Below are 16,805 nucleotides of genomic sequence, written 5' to 3' on the forward strand. Positions count from 1 at the left end.
CAAGGGCAGACCTTAGCTTGCTAACCATCCCCACATTTACTGCAGCCTAAAAGCTTCCAATTAAAAGAGAGAGGCAGGAAAGAAATGCTAAAAGCCACTGAGAAAAGTGAGGGATCCAAAGGAGCTCAATACAAGCAACAGAGTTCAAGCAGAATGCAAACAGTCCAGCTCTAGTTCCAAAGCCTTCAGCAAGCTCAGCTACCCTCTGCCCCACCTGAGCAGCTCAGCTCTACACAGATCTCCAGCTCTTGGCACTGCATGGGGTTAAGCAGTAGGTTTCCAAACACCAACACTTGACAGAGCTCTTGGAGCAGCAGAGCAATTTGTGCACAGCACAACCAGAGCATGCTCTTGGGCAGGGTTCACAGAGTGGTAGGGGCTGAGAGGGACCTCTGGAGACCACATCCAACCCCTCTGCCAAGCAGGATCACCTAAGGCAGCTCACATGGAACATGTCCAGGTGGGGCTTGAAAATCTCCAGAGAAGGAGACTCCAGAACCTCTCTGGGCAGCCTACTCCAGGGCTCCAGCATCCTCAAACCAAAGAAGTTTCTCCTCATGTTGAGGAGGAACTTCCCAGATTCCAGTCTGTGTCCATTGCCCCTTCTGGGCACCACTGCAAAGAGCCTGGCCCCTTCTTGACCCCCACCCCTCTGCTATTGATTGACATTGATCAGATCCCTCTCAGCTTCTCTTCTCCAGACTAAACACCCCCAGGGCTCTCAGCCTTTCCTCATCAGACAATGCTCCTGTCATCCTCCTCCTAACCTCCAGTGGACTCTGTCTAGTATACCCCTGTCCTTCTTCAACTGCAAAGCCCAGAACTGGACACAATCCTCCAGATGTGGTCTCACCAGGGCAGAGTATAAGGAGAGGAGAACCTCCCTCGACCTGCTGGCCACACTCTTAATGCCCCCCAGGATCCCATTGGCCTTCTTGGCCACCAGGGCACATTGCTGTCCCCTGGAGAACTTACTGCCCAGAAGGCCTCCAAGGTCCTTCTCCATGGAGCTGCTTTCCAGCAGGCCACCCCCTAACCTGTAGAGGTCTGGGGGTTGTTCCAGGTGCAAGACTCTGCACTTGCCCTTGTGGAACCTCAGGTGGTTCCCTTTGCCTGGCTAACTGAAGGTTTGCTACCTGAACACAATGGCCTGAGGCAACACAGAGCACTGCTCTAGATTCAAACAGAGAACTTACAGATTTTATAGCATGGAATGGATCAGTAACTGGGGATCCATGGGAAGAGCTGGAGCTGTTCAGTGTGGAGAGGAGAAGGCTCTAGGGAGACCTTAGAGCTGCCCTGAAGGGGCTACAAGAAAGCTGGGGAGGGACTTTTAACAAGGATAGGACAGGGTGATGGCTTTGAGCTGGAAGAGAGGAGATTGAGACTGGAGATGAGGAAGAAATTCTTTCCACTGAGGGTGGGGAGACTCTGGCACAGGCTGCCCAGGGAGGTTGTGGCTGCCTCCTCCCTGGAGGTGCTCAAGGCCAGGCTGGATGAGGCCTTGAGCAGCCTGGGCTGGTGGGAGGTGTCCCAGCCCAGGGCAGGGGGTTGGAACTGGATGATTTTCAAGGCCCCTTCCAACCTAAAGCATTCTATGAATCACCTTCCAATACAGCTGTTAGCCAGCATGGGAGCCAGGCACAGCTCTGGGTGGTGGCTCTGGCATGGCCTGGGGTTAAACTGCATCTGTCCAGTTTCCTGGCAAAGGCACCAGAACTGCACCGGTTTGGGTGTTTTCAATAGCAAAAGGCTCTTCCAGATTTGAGCATTATAAAAACTCCTCCTCCAGTGATCCAGGAACACCGAAGGGGAAATTTTGGAGCCGCTTTGTACTGCCTTCATTGTTAACCCCACTAACCTCTCCTAACGCTCACATCGAGCAGAATGACAACAGAAGGAAGGAGCTGAGTGATCTCATGTGGAAAGCAGCAGAATTAATCAGTGCGAGGAGGTGGTAATTGCCTGAGCTAAGTGTGTGAAAACTGCTTTCATTGTCCTCAGAAACCTGTTTCTCCCTGGGAGACTCTGAAAGTCAACCCTTCAAGGTAGAAGCCCCCAAGAATTTGTTGTTTGGGTGGCTGTGGGTTTTCTTATTCCTGACATTTCTGATGTTGCACGACAGTGCTAGCAGCTAACTTAATGGAAACACCATCAGAATAGAAATGACAGCCAGCAGCAGCTCTGGGAGATGCTGCAGCACCGCTCTAGAAGAATTCATTACCTCCAGACATTTATTAAGCAAAGCCGAGGGGAGGGGGGGAAGGCACAACACAAAGCAACTGTTTGCAAAAGGCTGGCAAACATTATTAGAGGAACTAAAGGAAAGTGCTTCACAGGCTTTGCTCCTCCTCACACTGCCTTAGTTTACCTTCTGTTTTTCCCCCCCGGTTGGTTTTTGAAGCCTCAATTGAAGCACTTCTAAGTCCCTGCCAGCTACACTGTTTACAAGACACACAGCCTGAGACTCCCGAGCCCTGGGATCTGAGAGACCTTCTGGAAACACTCTCCCCGCTCAGAGTCTTTGTTTGGATGTGCAAACGTCACTTCCTCACCCCCTAAATAAAAGCCATTCCCAAGTCATGTCTAAAGGTTCCTCAAAACGCCAAAGGTGAGGCTGTGACTTGGGTTGTGTTAAGGGCTTTGAGTAAGCTTTAAGCACTTGGTTGGCTGTTGCTTTGCAAACACCTAGGGGAGGTCACACAGGACCTCATGCAGACAAGGCTTGAAAGGCTCATAGAATAGAATAGAATAGAATAGAATAGAATAGAATAGAATAGAATAGAATAGAATAGACCAGACCAGGTTGGAAGAGACCTTCAAGATCATGTTGGAAAAGACCTCCAAGATCATCAAGTCCAACTGATCACCCAACCCTATCTAATCAACCAGACCGTGGTTCAGAACAAGAGGACAGAGTCTGCAGCTGTGCCAGGGGAGGTTTAGGCTGGAGGTTAGGAAGGAGTTCTTCCCAGACAGAGAGATTGGCCCTTGGGATGTGCTGCCCAGGGAGGTGGTGGAGTCCCCATCCCTGGAGGTGTTTAGGAAGAGCCTGGCTGAGGCACTTGGTGCCATGGTTGAGTCGATCAGATGGTGCTGGTGACAGGGGAGGTCTCAGGGGAGAACTCATTGCCCTCTACAACTCCCTGAAGGGAGGTTGTAGCCAGCTGGGGGTTGGTATCTTCTCTCTAGCAACCAGCACCAGAACAAGAGGACACAGTCTCAAGCTGTGCCAGGGGAGGTTTAGACTCGAGGTGAGGAGAAAGTTCTTCACAAAGAGAGTCATTGGCCATTGGGATGTGCTGCCCAGGGAGGTGGTGGAGTCCCCATCCCTGGAGGTGTTCAAGAGGGGATTGGATGTGGCAGTTGGTGCCATGGTTTAGTCATGAGGTCTGTGTTGATAGGTTGGACTCGATGATCCTTGAGGTCTCTCCCAACCTTGGTGATTCTGTGATGGCACTAAGTGCCTCATCCAGGCTTTGCTTAAAGCCCTCCCGGGACGCTGACCCCCACCGCCCCCCTGGGCAGCACATTCCAGAGGCCAACCTCTCTGTCTGCGAAGAACTTCATTCTGAGATCAAGCCTAAACTTCCCCCTGCACAGCTTGAGACTCTGTCCTCTTGTTCTGCTGCTGGTTGCCTGCCTGGGAGAAGAGACCAACCCCCACCTGGCTACAACCTCACACTCTAAAGAATTTCTTCCTCATCTTCAGTCTCAATCTTCCCTTTCCAGCTTCCATCCATTGCCCCTCATCCTCTCACCAGGCCCTTGTCAATAGTCCTTTTCCAGCTCTCCTGTAGCCCCCTTCAGGCACTGGAAGGCTGCTCTTAAGGTCTCCCTGGAGCCCTCATTTCTCCAGGCTGAACAGCCCCAGGTCCCTCAGCCTGTCCCCTTCACCAGAAGTTGTGCTAGGACACCTTCTCCAGTTGTAGAGCAGCTGTCTTTTATATTGAAGGTGCTAGGCACCAGCCATCCATTCCTTCTCAGCCAGCCCTAGTCATGAAGTTCCCCTACCCCTTCTGGAGCTGCAGATGCTCAGGCTGTGAGCTTGGATCATCATTTACAGAGTGCAGAATTCACCAGGTTGGAAAAGACCTTGGAGATCATCAAGTCATCAACCTGTCACCAACACCATCTGATCGACTCAACCATGGCACCAAGTGCCTCAGCCAGGCTCTTCCTAAACACCTCCAGGGATGGGGACTCCACCACCTCCCTGGGCAGCACAGCCCAAGGGCCAATCTCTCTGTCTGCGAAGAACTCCTTCCTAACACCCAGCCTAAACCTCCCCTGGCACAGCTGCAGACTGTGACCTCTTGTTCTGGGGCTGCTTGCCTGCCTGGGAGAAGAGACCAACCCCCAGCTGGCTACAGCCTCCCTGCAGGCAGTTGCAGAGAGCAAGAAGGTCTCCCTTGAACCTCCTCTTCTGCAGGCTAAGCAACCCCAGCTCCCTCAGCCTCTCCTCACAGGGCTGTGCTCCAGACCCCTCCCCCGCTTTGCTGCCCTTCTCTGGACTCCACAGAAGGTTGACTCCACAACCACTCTTGGCAGCCTGCTCCAGGTGTCTGCCACCCTCAAAGCAAAGAGGTTTCTCCTCACACTGAGGTGGAACCTCGCTTATTCCAGCTTGTCTCCTTCCTTGGGAGAATTGCTTTCTCCCATCTGCAAGGGCAAAGCATCCACCTAACATCATCTCACTGCTGCACTTCAAGGCTTACCTGCTACTGTGAGCTTGGCTGTGCGGCTGACGATGGTGCCCAGGCTGTCGACAGTCGCCACGCACTGGTAATGTCCCTCATCAGGTTTGTTGTGCTTGGAATGCACCACGCTGCTGATGAACAAAGAGCCATCGGGCAGCAGCTGGCGGCGGTCATCCGACACCAAGTTGAGGAAAGTCCCATCCTTCTTCCACTCAACCCTGGGGGCGGTCTCGCAGTGAGCTGAGCAGTTCAGCACGACAGACGCTCCGCGAACCGACAGAATGTCCGTCGGCTCCACCAGGAAATAAAAAGGAGTGAAGGTTCTCACGAGGGGTCCTGGGAGAGAAAAAGCACACCAGAAGCGCTAGGTTAGCCCTCTGCGGTTTTAACCCGAAAAGCAACCTCACCTGGGGGGGTCAGCTGGTGACAAACTCCCCAGGAGCCGGCACTGGTCCCTGGCAGCCCAGCAGGCAGCTGAGTGCTGAGCTGCAGCCAGAGCAGGGAGAGCAGCAGCACAGGGAGGGGATTCTGCCCCTCTGCTCTGCTCAGAGCCCACCTGCAGCACTGCAGCCAGTTCTGGGGGCCACAGTACAAGAAGGTCATGGAGCTGCTGGAGAGGATCCAGAAGAGGCCATGAAGATGATCAGAGGGCTGGAGAACCTCCCCTGTAGGGACAGGCTGGGAGAGTTGGGGCTGTTCAGCCTGGAGAAGACTCCAGGGAGACCTTAGAGCAGCCTCCAAGTACCTGAAAGGGGCTCCAGGAGAGCTGGGGAGGGACTTTGGACAAGGGCTGGGAGTGCCCAGGATGAGGGGCAACAGATTTGAGTTGGGAGAGGGGAAATTGAGATTGGAGATGAGAAAGACATTCTTTCCAGTGAGGGTGGGGAGACACTGGCACAAGTTGCCCAGGGAGGTTGTGGCTGCCTCCTCCCTTCAGGTGTTCAAGGCCAGGCTGGATGAAGCCTTGAGCAACCTGGGCTGGTGGGAGGTGTCCCTGCCCATGGCAGAGGGGGTTGGAACTGGATCTTTATGGTCCCTTCCAACCTAAACCATTCTATGAATCTTTCAAAGCACTGCAAGGTGTCCAAGAGCTGCCCCCCCTCACAGTGCCTCCTCCCTGAGCACATTAGCAACAGGCTGCTCTGCAGGACAGCCCTTCCTGCTTCGACCTCTGACACCAACAGCCTCTGCAGCTCAAAGAGGTTTCCATCCCCTACACACAGTTGCATGCTCAGGTGGCAGACAAGATGCTTAACAGTCCTGAGGAATCCCTTGCAGACAGAAGCCTAGCTCACCAGAACTCCTGCAGACTGCCACAGGAGCTGGAGCCTCACGTTGTGAACCAGGTGGGGCTGAGAGAAGCAGGCTGAGGAGAGAGCTCACTCTCCACAGCTGCCTAGAAGGGGCTTGCAGTGAGGTAGGTGTCAGTCTGTTCTCCCAAGCAGCAAGTGACAGGATGAGAGCAAATGGCCTCAAGCTGTGCCAAAGGAGGTTTAGTTTGGACATGAGGAACAATTCTCTCCAAAAGGCCTGTCAAGCCCTGGAACAGGCTGCTCAGGGCAGTGGTGGAGGCCCCATCCCTAGAGGGATTTAAAAGCTGTGGTGCTGAGGTTCAGCAGAGGACTTGGTAAGGTTTGGGTAATGGTTTGACTCAACCCTAAAAGTCATTTCCAAGCTAAACAATTCCATGATTTCCAAGAGGGATAGGAACTGTTAGGGTCCTGTCCTTGGCCTTCTGTGGCAGGGCTGCCACACCACCCCAGTGTGCTGATTTGCTTTGTACAACCAAAGATCAAGGAGCATTAGGAATAACTCAGCCCTCAAGAGAAGAGTCTCTGGTTCTGAGCTCAACACATCTTTTTCTCCCATGCCATTCCAGCTGAGGACAAACATGATTACTTTTCCATTCTGCGTATTCCCCAAAGAGCTCTCTAATTAAAATCTCCTTTGCATTAAGAAGGGAATTTTAATTACTCTATTTCTGGTGGGTTTGGTCAAGCAGAAAGATTGTGTGTCAGTATCCACAGGGAAAACCAAACCAAACCAAACAAGAAAAATTCTTCCAGGGCAGTGGAGTTTCCCCAAGCAGCAGAAGATTGGTCTGAGAGAGAAAGAGGTCTGAGGTTGAAAAGTTCCCCTGAGAACTAACATCGTCCTCACCTCCATTCTGGCAGCCTCCACTCGGGGCCTAGGAGTGGGACACATGTAAGAAGCATCACAACAAAACCAAAGTGTTCAAGGCCTACAGGTAAGCTGGGGAAGGACTTTATACAAGGGCTTGCAGTGAGAGGAGCAGAGGGAATGGATTGAAACTGGAGGGGTGCAGATGTGGACTGGAAATTAGGAAGCAACTCTTTCCACTGAGGGTGAGGAGACTCTGGCAGAGGTTGCCCAGGGAGGCTGTGGCTGCCTCCTGCCTGGAGGTGTTCAGGACCAGGCTGGATGAGGCCTGGAGCAGCCTGGGCTGGGGGGAGGTATCACAGTCTCACAGTATCACTAAGGTTGGAAGAGACCTCAAAGATCATCGAGTCCAACCTGGCACCACAGACCTCATGACTCAACCATGGCTCCAAGTGCCACATCCAATCCCCTCTGCAACACCTCCAGGGATGGGGACTCCACCACCTCCCTGGGCAGCACATCCCAATGACCAATGACTCTCTTTGTGAAGAACTTTCTCCTCACCTCGAGTCTAAACCTCCCCTGGCACAGCTTGAGACTGTGTCCTCTTGTTCTGGTGCTGGTTGCTAGAGAGAAGAGACCAACCCCCAGCTGGCTACAACCTCCCTTTGGGGAGTTGTAGAGAGCAATGAGGTCTCCCCTGAGCCTCCTCTTCGGCAGGCTAAGCAACCCCAGCTCCCTCAGCCTCTCCTCACAGGGCTGTGCTCAAGGCCTCTCCCCAGCCTTGTTGCAAGGTGTCCCTGCCCAGGGCAGGGGATCAGAACTGGATGATATTCAAGGTCCCTTCCAACCTACACCATTCTGACTCTATGAAACACTACTGGCTGAATGCCAGCAAACCCAAAGTGCACACACTGTAAGGGTTTGGAATCAAATCACTTTAGCCCAGAGCTGCCAGGATTTCTCCCAGCTTTACACAAAGCCACCTGCAGAAGGAAACCCTTCAAAAATGCCAGCTGAGGACAGCTACACAGCCAGGCCAAGCAGCTCTGCTGCAAGGCCCCAGGAAAGAAGGATTTTCCATAGACACAACAGATGCAAGCCCAGAACCCCAGCATGGTGGGGGCTGGAAGAGACCTCTGAGGATCACCCAGTCCAACCCCACACCCTGCTAAAGCAGGGCACCCACAGCAGCCTGCCCAGCATCCCAATGGCCAGGGGGGCTTGGAATCTCTCCAGAGAAGGAGACTCCACAACCTCTCTGGGCAGCCTGCTCCAGAGCTCCAACAACCACCAAAAGAAGTTTCTTCTCCTGTTCAGATGGAACCTCCTGGGTTCAAGTTTATTCACAGTACCTCTGGTCCTGTCCCTGGGCACCACTGACAAGGGTATTGCCCCCCACCCTTTAGCTCTTGCTGAGCATTGATCAGATCCCCTCTGGAGCTGCTCTTCTCCAGGCTTAACAGCCCTAACTCTCCCAGCCTGACCCCACCACGGGGGAGGTTCTCCAGCCCTCTGATCATCATTGTGGTCTCTCCTCTGGAGCCTCTCCAGCAGCTCCAGGTCCTTGTGCTGGGGGCCTCAGAACTGGAGGCAGTGCTGCAGGTGAGGTCTGAGCAGAGCAGAGGGGCAGAATCCCCTCCCTGTGCTGCTGCTCTCCCTGCTCTGGCTGCAGCTCAGCACTCAGCTGCCTGCTGGGCTGCCAGGGACCAGTGCTGGCTCCTGGGGAGTTTGTCACTAACTGACAGCCCCAAGGCCTCCTCCCCCAGGGTGCTCTCGAGACTCTCCTTGCCCAGCCTGGATTTGTGCCTGGGATTGCCCCAACCTGTTGGACCTTGCACTTGGTAAGGTCAGCAATGAAATGCTGAAGGATGATGAGACCACCTTGAAGAGGGACACCCACTTCAGTCCAGATTTGTTTCAGGAAGTCACAGAGTATTTCTGAAGGTTGCTTTTTGAAGCAGCACAAATATGAAGGAGACCTTTGCTTGCCTGTCCTGCCTGCAGTTAGCTTCTTCCCTTGCTGGGTTGGGGTTTTTGTGTTGTTTTAAATCTGATGCACCTTCTAAACCAGCCTTAATTAACCACATGATATGATTCCCTCTATCTCTGAACTGCACAGAAAGCCTCTGGTCTCCAAAGAGCCTTCAGCTTGCCCCTGGAGAAGGGCTCCAGCCTTCCTGCACAATGCCTATTGTCTTTGCTGCTCAAAATGCACAGGAGCTTGGAGATAAGGCAGAGGAGCAGAGCCAGAGGAACAACAGATAAATGATGCTGCTCTAGGTTATGTCATTCAAGTTGTCTTCTACCTTCAACAACTCAAAGAGGGAATAAGGGGGGGGGGGGGGGGGGGGGGAGAGTACAGGCAGAGTGAAGTTTCCCCTAGTGACAGTAAGAGTCTCACAACAGAGACCTCTTATGGTGGTACCCAGATCCTTCAGATTGTCTTTCTGAGGATAGAAAAACAGCTCCAACCTTCACAGAATACACCCAAAAAAGCCCCAAACAAAAAGAAAAGGCACACAAAAGCATGAACCCAAGTTACAACATTGCAGGTACAGCTGAATCCCTGGTGTGTCTAACCACACCTAGCACAGAACTGCTTTGGTTGGCAGAGGCCTCACAGACTGAGTCCAACCATCAACTCACCACCACCATCACTAAACCATGGCCCCAGGTGCCATGGCCACGTGGTTCTTGAACACCTCCAGGGACAGTGTCTCCAGAAGAAGCCACTCCACAGCCTCCTTGGGCAGCCTGCTCTAGGGCTCCAGCACTCTCACATCAAAGAAGTTTTCTCCTCATGCTGAGGTGGATCCTCCTGGGATCTAGCTTGTACTCTCTGTTCCTTCTACTACCACTGGGCACCATCAAAAGGAGCCTGGTACCTTCCTCCTGACACTCACCCTCAGGCACTGATCAGACCCCTCTCAGCCTTCTCCTCTCCACACTAAACAGCCCCAGGGCTCTCAGCCTTTCTTCATAGCAGAGATGTTCAAGTCCTGTATCACCCTCACAGCTCTCTGGTGGACTTTCTCCAGCAGACCCTTGCCTCTCTTGGTGTCCACTGCTCCACTAAAACTGCTTGGCACCAATGTCTTCCTGACCATGACCATCAAGTCCCCTCGAAGCAGAGGACTTACATGACCAGACCTGACATCACTTTTGGAAGCAAAGAACCAAGTGTAGAGCCCATCCAGGGAGAAAAATGTGAAGCCCAAGGAGCATTTCAGAGCTACTTTTTCCAATCAGGATATGATCAATTAAGGCAACCAAACCCATCTTTCACCAAGAGTACCTGACTTTGGAATCACAGAACTGATGTGGTTGGAAAAGACCTTGAAGATCACCAAGTCCAACCATTCTCTAACTCTACCAAAGCTGGTGCTAAGCCATGGCCCTCAGCACCACACCTCTGCCTCTCTGAAACCCCTCCAGGGATGGGGATTCCACCACCTCCCTGGGCAGCCTGGGCCAGGCTTTGAGAACCCTGTCAGTGAAAAAGTTTCTTTTAATGTTCAACCTAAACCTCCCCTGGTGCAACTTGAGGCTGATGTTGGTCTCTTCTCCCAGGCACCCAGCACCAGAACAAGAGGACACAGTCTCAGGCTGTGCCAGGGGAGGTTTAGGTTGGATGTTAGGAAGAAGTTCTACACAGAGAGAGTGATTGCCCATGGGAATGGGCTGCCTGGGGAGGTGGTGGAGTCACCATCCCTGGAGGTGTTCAGGGGGAGACTTGATGGGGTGCTTGGTGCCACGGGTTAGTTGATTAGGTGGTGTTGGGTGATAGGTTGGACTTGATCTCAAAGGTCTCTTCCAACCTGGTCTATTCTATTCTATTCCCTCTCATCCTATCACTTGTTAATAGAGAGAGAATAAAGTAGAGTAGAGTAGAGTAGAGTAGAGTAGAGTAGAGTAGAGTAGAGTAGAGTAGAGTAGAGTAGAGTAGACCAGATTGGAAAAGACCTTCGAGGTCATCAACTCCAAACTATCACCCAGAACCATCTAGTCAACTCAACCATGGTACCAAGTGCCTCATCCAGTCTCCTCTTAAACACCTCCAGGGATGGTGACTCCACCATCCCCTGGGCAGCCCAACTCCACCTCACTGCCTCCTCCTTTCAGGGAGTTGTACAGAGCAGTGAGGTCACAGTCTCACAGTATCGCTAAGGTTGGAAGAGACCTCAAAGATCATCAAGTCCAACCTGGCACCACAGACCTCATGACTAGACCATGGCACCAAGGGCCACATCCAATCCCCTCTGAACACCTCCAGGCATGGGGACTCCACCACCTCCCTGGGCAGCACAGCCCAATGACCAATGACTCTCTTTGTGAAGAACTTTCTCCTAAACCTCCCCTGGCACAGCTGCAGACTGTGTCCTCTTGTTCTGGGGCTGCTTGCCTGCCTGGCACAAGAGACCAACCCCTTCCTGGCCACAACCTCCCTGCAGGGAGTTGTAGAGAGGAAGAAGGTCTCCCTTGAGCCTCCTCTTCTGCAGGCTAAGCAAGCCCAGCTCCCTCAGCCTCTCCTCCCAGGGCTGTGCTCCAGACCCCTCCCCAGCCTCCTTGCCCTTCTCTGGACACCTTCAAGTCTCTCAATCTCCTTCTGAAACTGAGGAGCCCAGAGCTGGACACAGGACTCAAGCTGTGGCCTCAGCAGTGCTGAGCACAGGGAACAATGACCTCCCTGCTCCTGCTGGCCACACTCTGCCTGATGCAGGCCAGGATGCCCTTGGCCTTCTTGGCCCCCTGGGCACACTGCTGGCTCCTGTTTAGGCAGCTGTCAATCAGCACCCCCAGGTCCCTCTCTGTTTGGGAGCTCTCAGCCACTCTGACCCCAGCCTGGAGCTCTGCATGGGGTTGCTGTGGCCAAAGTGCAGCCCCTGGCACTGGGACTTGTTGAATGCCATCCTGTTGGCCTCTGCCCATCTGCCCAGTCGGTCGAGGTCCCTCTGCAGAGCCCTTCTGCCCTCTGACTGACCAACATCTGCTCCCAGCTTGGTGTCAGCTGCAAACTTGCTGAGGACTGACTCAATGCCCTCATCCAGATCATCAATGAAGAAGTCTCCCCTCAACCTCCTCTTGTCCACCCAGGACTGGTGAGTACCCAAGCACAGAAGGATCCAGTCAGCAAGCTCTGCTGAAGAAAGATGATTTACTGCTCGGTGGTGAGGAAGCTGTGCCTCTCAGGGCAGGATGAGACTCATCCTTTTAAGTTAGGCTCCAAAGCAATTGAAGCCATTTTAAAGAACCCTCTTGGAAATGGCTGGCTGCAAGAGAAGCATTTGACAAAACCCTCCCCAGGCCAGCAGGAACTTCTCTGAAGCCCTTTTTATGCCTTGCATGGCAGTGATGAAAGATCCCAGAGCTCTCTTCCTGCAGGACTGAACTTTTAAAGGGCTTTTCACCAGAATTTAATTAACATTCCCAGTGGCCCTTGTAATCCCCAAGCAGCCTGCCATGCCCTCCCCAGCCAGGATCACTCCAAAAGCTGTCAGCAAGCATTAGGCAAAGGCCTTCTAATTGAACAGGTTACAGACACTGCTCTCCTGGAGCTGCCAGCAAGAGCTCCCAGGGAACCTGCTTGGTGGCTTCACCCAGACCTTCAGTGCTGAGGAGCACCTTAGCCAGAGGGAGAAATTGCTACCTGCATTCCTCTCACAGAATGGGTTGGGGTGGAAGGGGCCTCCAAAGGTCATCCAGTCCAAAGCCCTCTGCACTCAGCAGGGACATCCTCCACTACATCAGGCTGCTCATAGCCCTGTCCAGCCTCACCTTGAATGTCACCAGGGCCCACATCAACCTCCCTGGCCAACCTGTTGCAGTGTTCCAGCAGCCTCCTGGTGCAGAACTTGTTCCTCACATCCAATCTCAATCTGCTCCTCTCTCATTTCAAACCATTGCCCCTGGGCCTGTCCCTGCAGCCTTTGCAAACAGTCTCTCCCCATCCTTCTTGTAGCCCCCTTCAGGTACTGGAAGGCAGCTCTGAGGTCTCCCTGGAGCCTTTTCTTCTCCAGGCTGAACACCCCCAGCTCCCTCAGCCCTGCCCTCACAGCAGAGGTGCTCCAACCCCTTGATCATTTTTGTAGCCTCCTCTGCCCTTGCTCCAACGTGTTCATGTCCTGTCTATGCTGAGGGCACCAAAGCTCCAAAGAACATGCAAAGTGTTAGCAGAGGATCACGGGACATTAGGGGTTGGAAGGGACCTCCAGAGATCATTGAGTCCAACCCCAGCAGGTTGCTAAGTTTTAGCTTCCCCTTGACAACGCTGCAAACATCCTGCACAACCCACTCAGTGCAGTGAGATTATAACAGAGCACAGCAGAGCAAGTGTTTGGGCAAAGAAAAAGCTTCTGCTTCACCTTCTCTTAGAGGGAACAGAGAATACAGAGCACAGGACAAGACTAAGTTGGAGTCACAGAATGGGAGGGGTTGGAAGGGACCTCAAAAGATCACCAAGTCCAGGCCCCCCTTCAAGGCAGGTTCACCTAAAGAAGGTCACACAGGAACACAGCATCACAGAATGGGAGGGGTTGGAAAGATCAGAGTCCAACCCCCCTGCCAGAGCAGGATCACCTAGAGCAGGTCACACAGGAACACATCCAGGTGAGTTTGGAATCCTCCAGAGCAGGAGATCCACAACCTCTCTGGGCAGCCTGCTGCAGGTTCCAGCACCCTCACAGGGAAAAAATGTCCCTTCTATTCCCATGGAGCCTCCTCTGCTCCAGCTTGCCCCCAGGGCCCCTTGTGCTGTCCTTGGACATCCCTGAGCAGAGCCTGGCTCCATCCTCCTGACACTGCCCTGCACATCTTTATCACCAGCAATGAAGGCAGCCCTCAGGCTCCTCTGCTCCAAGCCCCAGCTCCCTCAGCCTGGCCTCACAGGGAGATGTTCCACTGCCTGCAGCAGCTCTGTGGCTCTGTGCTGGACTCTTTCAAGCAGCTCCCTAAGGTGCCCCTGGATGTGAGTGGCCCAGAACATGTCCAGGCAGGTTTTGAATGTCTCCAGACTCCACAGCCTCTCTGGGCAGCAGCAGCCACAACAACACACATCAGCCAACCAACGGTGTTCAGGACTTTGCTTCTCCTGAAGCACACCCAAAGTCCAGTTGCATCCATGCTCATTGGCAAGTTAACAGAATCACAGACTCAGAGAAGCTTAAACAGGTATCAGAGAGTCACAGAATGGTCTGGGTTAATGTCTGCTGCAGAAATCATCTGTACAGCTGTGCTGATGTATCTGGCTGTATGGCTTACAATCATAGAATGGTTTGGGATACCTGAACTGGGCCTACAAGAGAGCTGGGGAGGGACTTCTGACATGGGCTTGGAGTGACAGGGTGAGGGCTAATGGCTTTGAGCTGGAAGAGGGAGACTGAGACTGGAGATTAGGAAGAAATTCTTGACAGTGGAGGTGGTGAGACACTGGCACAGGCTGCCCAGGGAGGCTGTGGCTGCCCCCTCCCTGGAGGTGTTTGAGGCCAGGCTGGATGAGGCCTTGAGCAAGCTGGGCTGGGGGGAGGTGTCCCTGCCCATGGCAAGGGGTTGGCACTGGTCCCTTCCAACCCAAACCCTTCTGTGGATGTAGGAATAAGTAATGCCAGAGGTAAATCCAGGCTTCCCAGACTGAGCAGACTCCCTCTCCCTCCAGACCTCCTCTGTCAGAGTGCTTTAGATTATATCCTACAATAAAAAGGCTATTGACAAAGCAGAGTAACTTGGCTTGCTCCCAGCATCGTTAAGCACTGTCAGGATGCCTTTGTCCTCCTCCTCAGCTGTCAATCCCGTGGCACAGGTGTCTTCTCACAACACAGCCCAGGCAGACAATGCAGAGTGGATATTAACAGCCTGGGATGGCACCAGCGAACCTGCACCCTCGGCTGCTTCTCCTCAACAAAGTGGTGCCCTTAGGGAAACTGTTCTTGCCAGCCCATTGTGGTGAGCACCCATGGGAACATCAGCAGGCTGTCACAATCAAAGGCAGCAGCTTCCTGGGGAGGAGGAACGCAGCTTGTTTGCTCCCAGGATTTTCAAGAGCCATCCAGACAGAAACAGGAGGCTGTGAGGCAGCTGAAGTGTTGGTGCAGGCTGTTCTCTACTGCTGTCATGCTACAAGGCAAGGAGGGTCCTGACATCAAGAACACCAAAGTGAGAGAATCATTGAATCAGTTTGGTGGAAAGGATCTCCAAGATCATCAAGTCTAACCAGCAGCTCAACACTGCCACGTTACCATCAAACCATGGCCCTCAGCCACCAGTTTAAGAAAGAAGCTGAGCTGTTGGAAGGTGTCCAGAGAAGGGCAGCAAAGCTGGGGGGGGGTCTGGAGCACAGCCCTGTGAGGAGAGGCTGAGGGAGCTGGGGTTGCTTAGTCTGCAGAAGAGGAGGCTCAGGGGAGACCTCATTGCTCTTTCCAACTGCCTGCAGGGAGGTTGGAGCCAGCTGGGGGCTGGGCTCTTGTGCCAGGCAGGCAAGCAGCCCCAGAACAAGAGGACACAGCCTCAAGCTGTGCCAGGGGAGGTTTAGGCTGGAGGTGAGGAAGAAGTTCTTCCCAGACAGAGATTGGTCCTTGGGCTGTGCTGCCCAGGGAGGTGGTGGAGTCCCCATCCCTGGAGGTGTTTAGGAAGAGCCTGGCTGAGGCACTTGGTGCCATGGTTGAGTTGATCAGATGGTGCTGGGTGATAGGTTGGACTTGATGATCTCCAAGGTCTTTTCCAACCTGGTTAGTTCTGTTCTATTCCAGGTGGCATGGGGTCTCCACAACTGCCCTGGGCAGCCTGCTCCAGGGCTCCAGCACCCTCACAGTAAAGAAGTTTTTCCTCATGCCAAGGTGGCACCTGCTGTGGTTGTGTCCTGGCTCCATCCTCCTGACAGCCACCCTGCAGGTATCTGTAGAGACTGAGCAGGTCCCCTCAGGTCCCCTCCCAGCCTTCTCTCCTGCAGACTCGACAGCCTCAGGGCACTCAGTCTTTCTTCCTCACAGAGATGCTCCAGGCCCTTCATCACCCTCATCATCCTGGAACACGTGCTGCAGAGGGCCATGAGGATGATGAAGGAGCCTGAGAGTATTTGAACCAGGAAGCAGCTGAGGGAGGAGGGCTCTCAGCCTGGGAAGAAGAGGCTCTGGCAGTCCTAGACCTGGTGGGAGCACAAAGGGGGTGAATCCAGCTGCTCCCCAGAGGTGCTGGCGAGAGGGTAAGAGGCAAGGAGCTCTCACCAAGAGAAAACTCCACTGGAATGGGGGAGAAAAAGCATCACTGTGCCTGTGAGTGAGTGGGCTCAAACCCTGGCACAGGTTACCCAGCAAGGCTGTGGCAGCTCTGTCCTGGGAGCCACTGACCATGAGCTCAGCACAGGAATGACTGCAACAGAGACAGAAACACCAGAAGCTTCAGGCAATCAGATGCTTGGAGACTCTGCCCTCAGAAACTCACAGGCATGCCTGACTCTGGCAGCACAGTCAATAAAGACCAAGGCAAGATACAATTTGCAGCCTTGCTTCCACAGCTTTGTCTCTGCTGCCAGTTCCCTTTCCCTGGTCAACAACAAAGCCCCCTTGGCTTAATCACAGAAGGGCTCATAGAAGGGCCTCACAGATCAGCTACTCCACCACCCACCCTGCCTCTCAACTAGACTTGGCTGCTCAAGGCCTCGTTCAACCTGGTCTTGAACACCTCCAGGGAAGGGATATCCACCACCTCCCTGGGCAACCTGCTCCAGAATCTCACCAGCCTCATACTGAAGGACTTCCTCATAAGCTCCAGTCTAACCCTGCCCTCCCTCAGCTTCAAACCACTCCCCCTCATCTCTAGACACCCTTAAGAGAAGTCCCCCTCCAGCCTTCCTATAGGATCCCTTTAGGTACTGGAAGGCAGCTAGAAGGTCCCCCCAGAGTCTTCTCCAGGCTGAACACCCCCAGCTGCCTCAGCCTGTCCTCACAGCAGAGCTGCTCCAGCCCTTGGATCATCTGTGTGGTCTCCTCT

At 53.5% G+C, this 16,805-nt stretch overlaps 1 protein-coding gene across 9 annotated transcripts in view; it reads right to left on the bottom strand.

The window, feature by feature from the left end:
* Positions 1–16,805, bottom strand: part of NEO1 (neogenin 1) — a 328,814-nt gene that overhangs the window by 223,543 nt on the left and 88,466 nt on the right. For all 9 annotated transcript variants that reach the window (XM_068144291.1, XM_068144283.1, XM_068144292.1 and 6 more), the window contains exon 2: positions 4,719–5,036. In XM_068144291.1, the coding sequence (XP_068000392.1) occupies positions 4,719–5,036 (318 nt within the window). The remainder of the gene's footprint in view (positions 1–4,718; positions 5,037–16,805) is intronic.

This window comes from Melanerpes formicivorus, unplaced genomic scaffold (genome assembly GCF_026170545.1).
Source record: "Melanerpes formicivorus ecotype bairdi unplaced genomic scaffold, bMelFor1.0.p_v2 SCAF_10, whole genome shotgun sequence".
Classification (NCBI taxonomy): domain Eukaryota; kingdom Metazoa; phylum Chordata; class Aves; order Piciformes; family Picidae; genus Melanerpes; species Melanerpes formicivorus.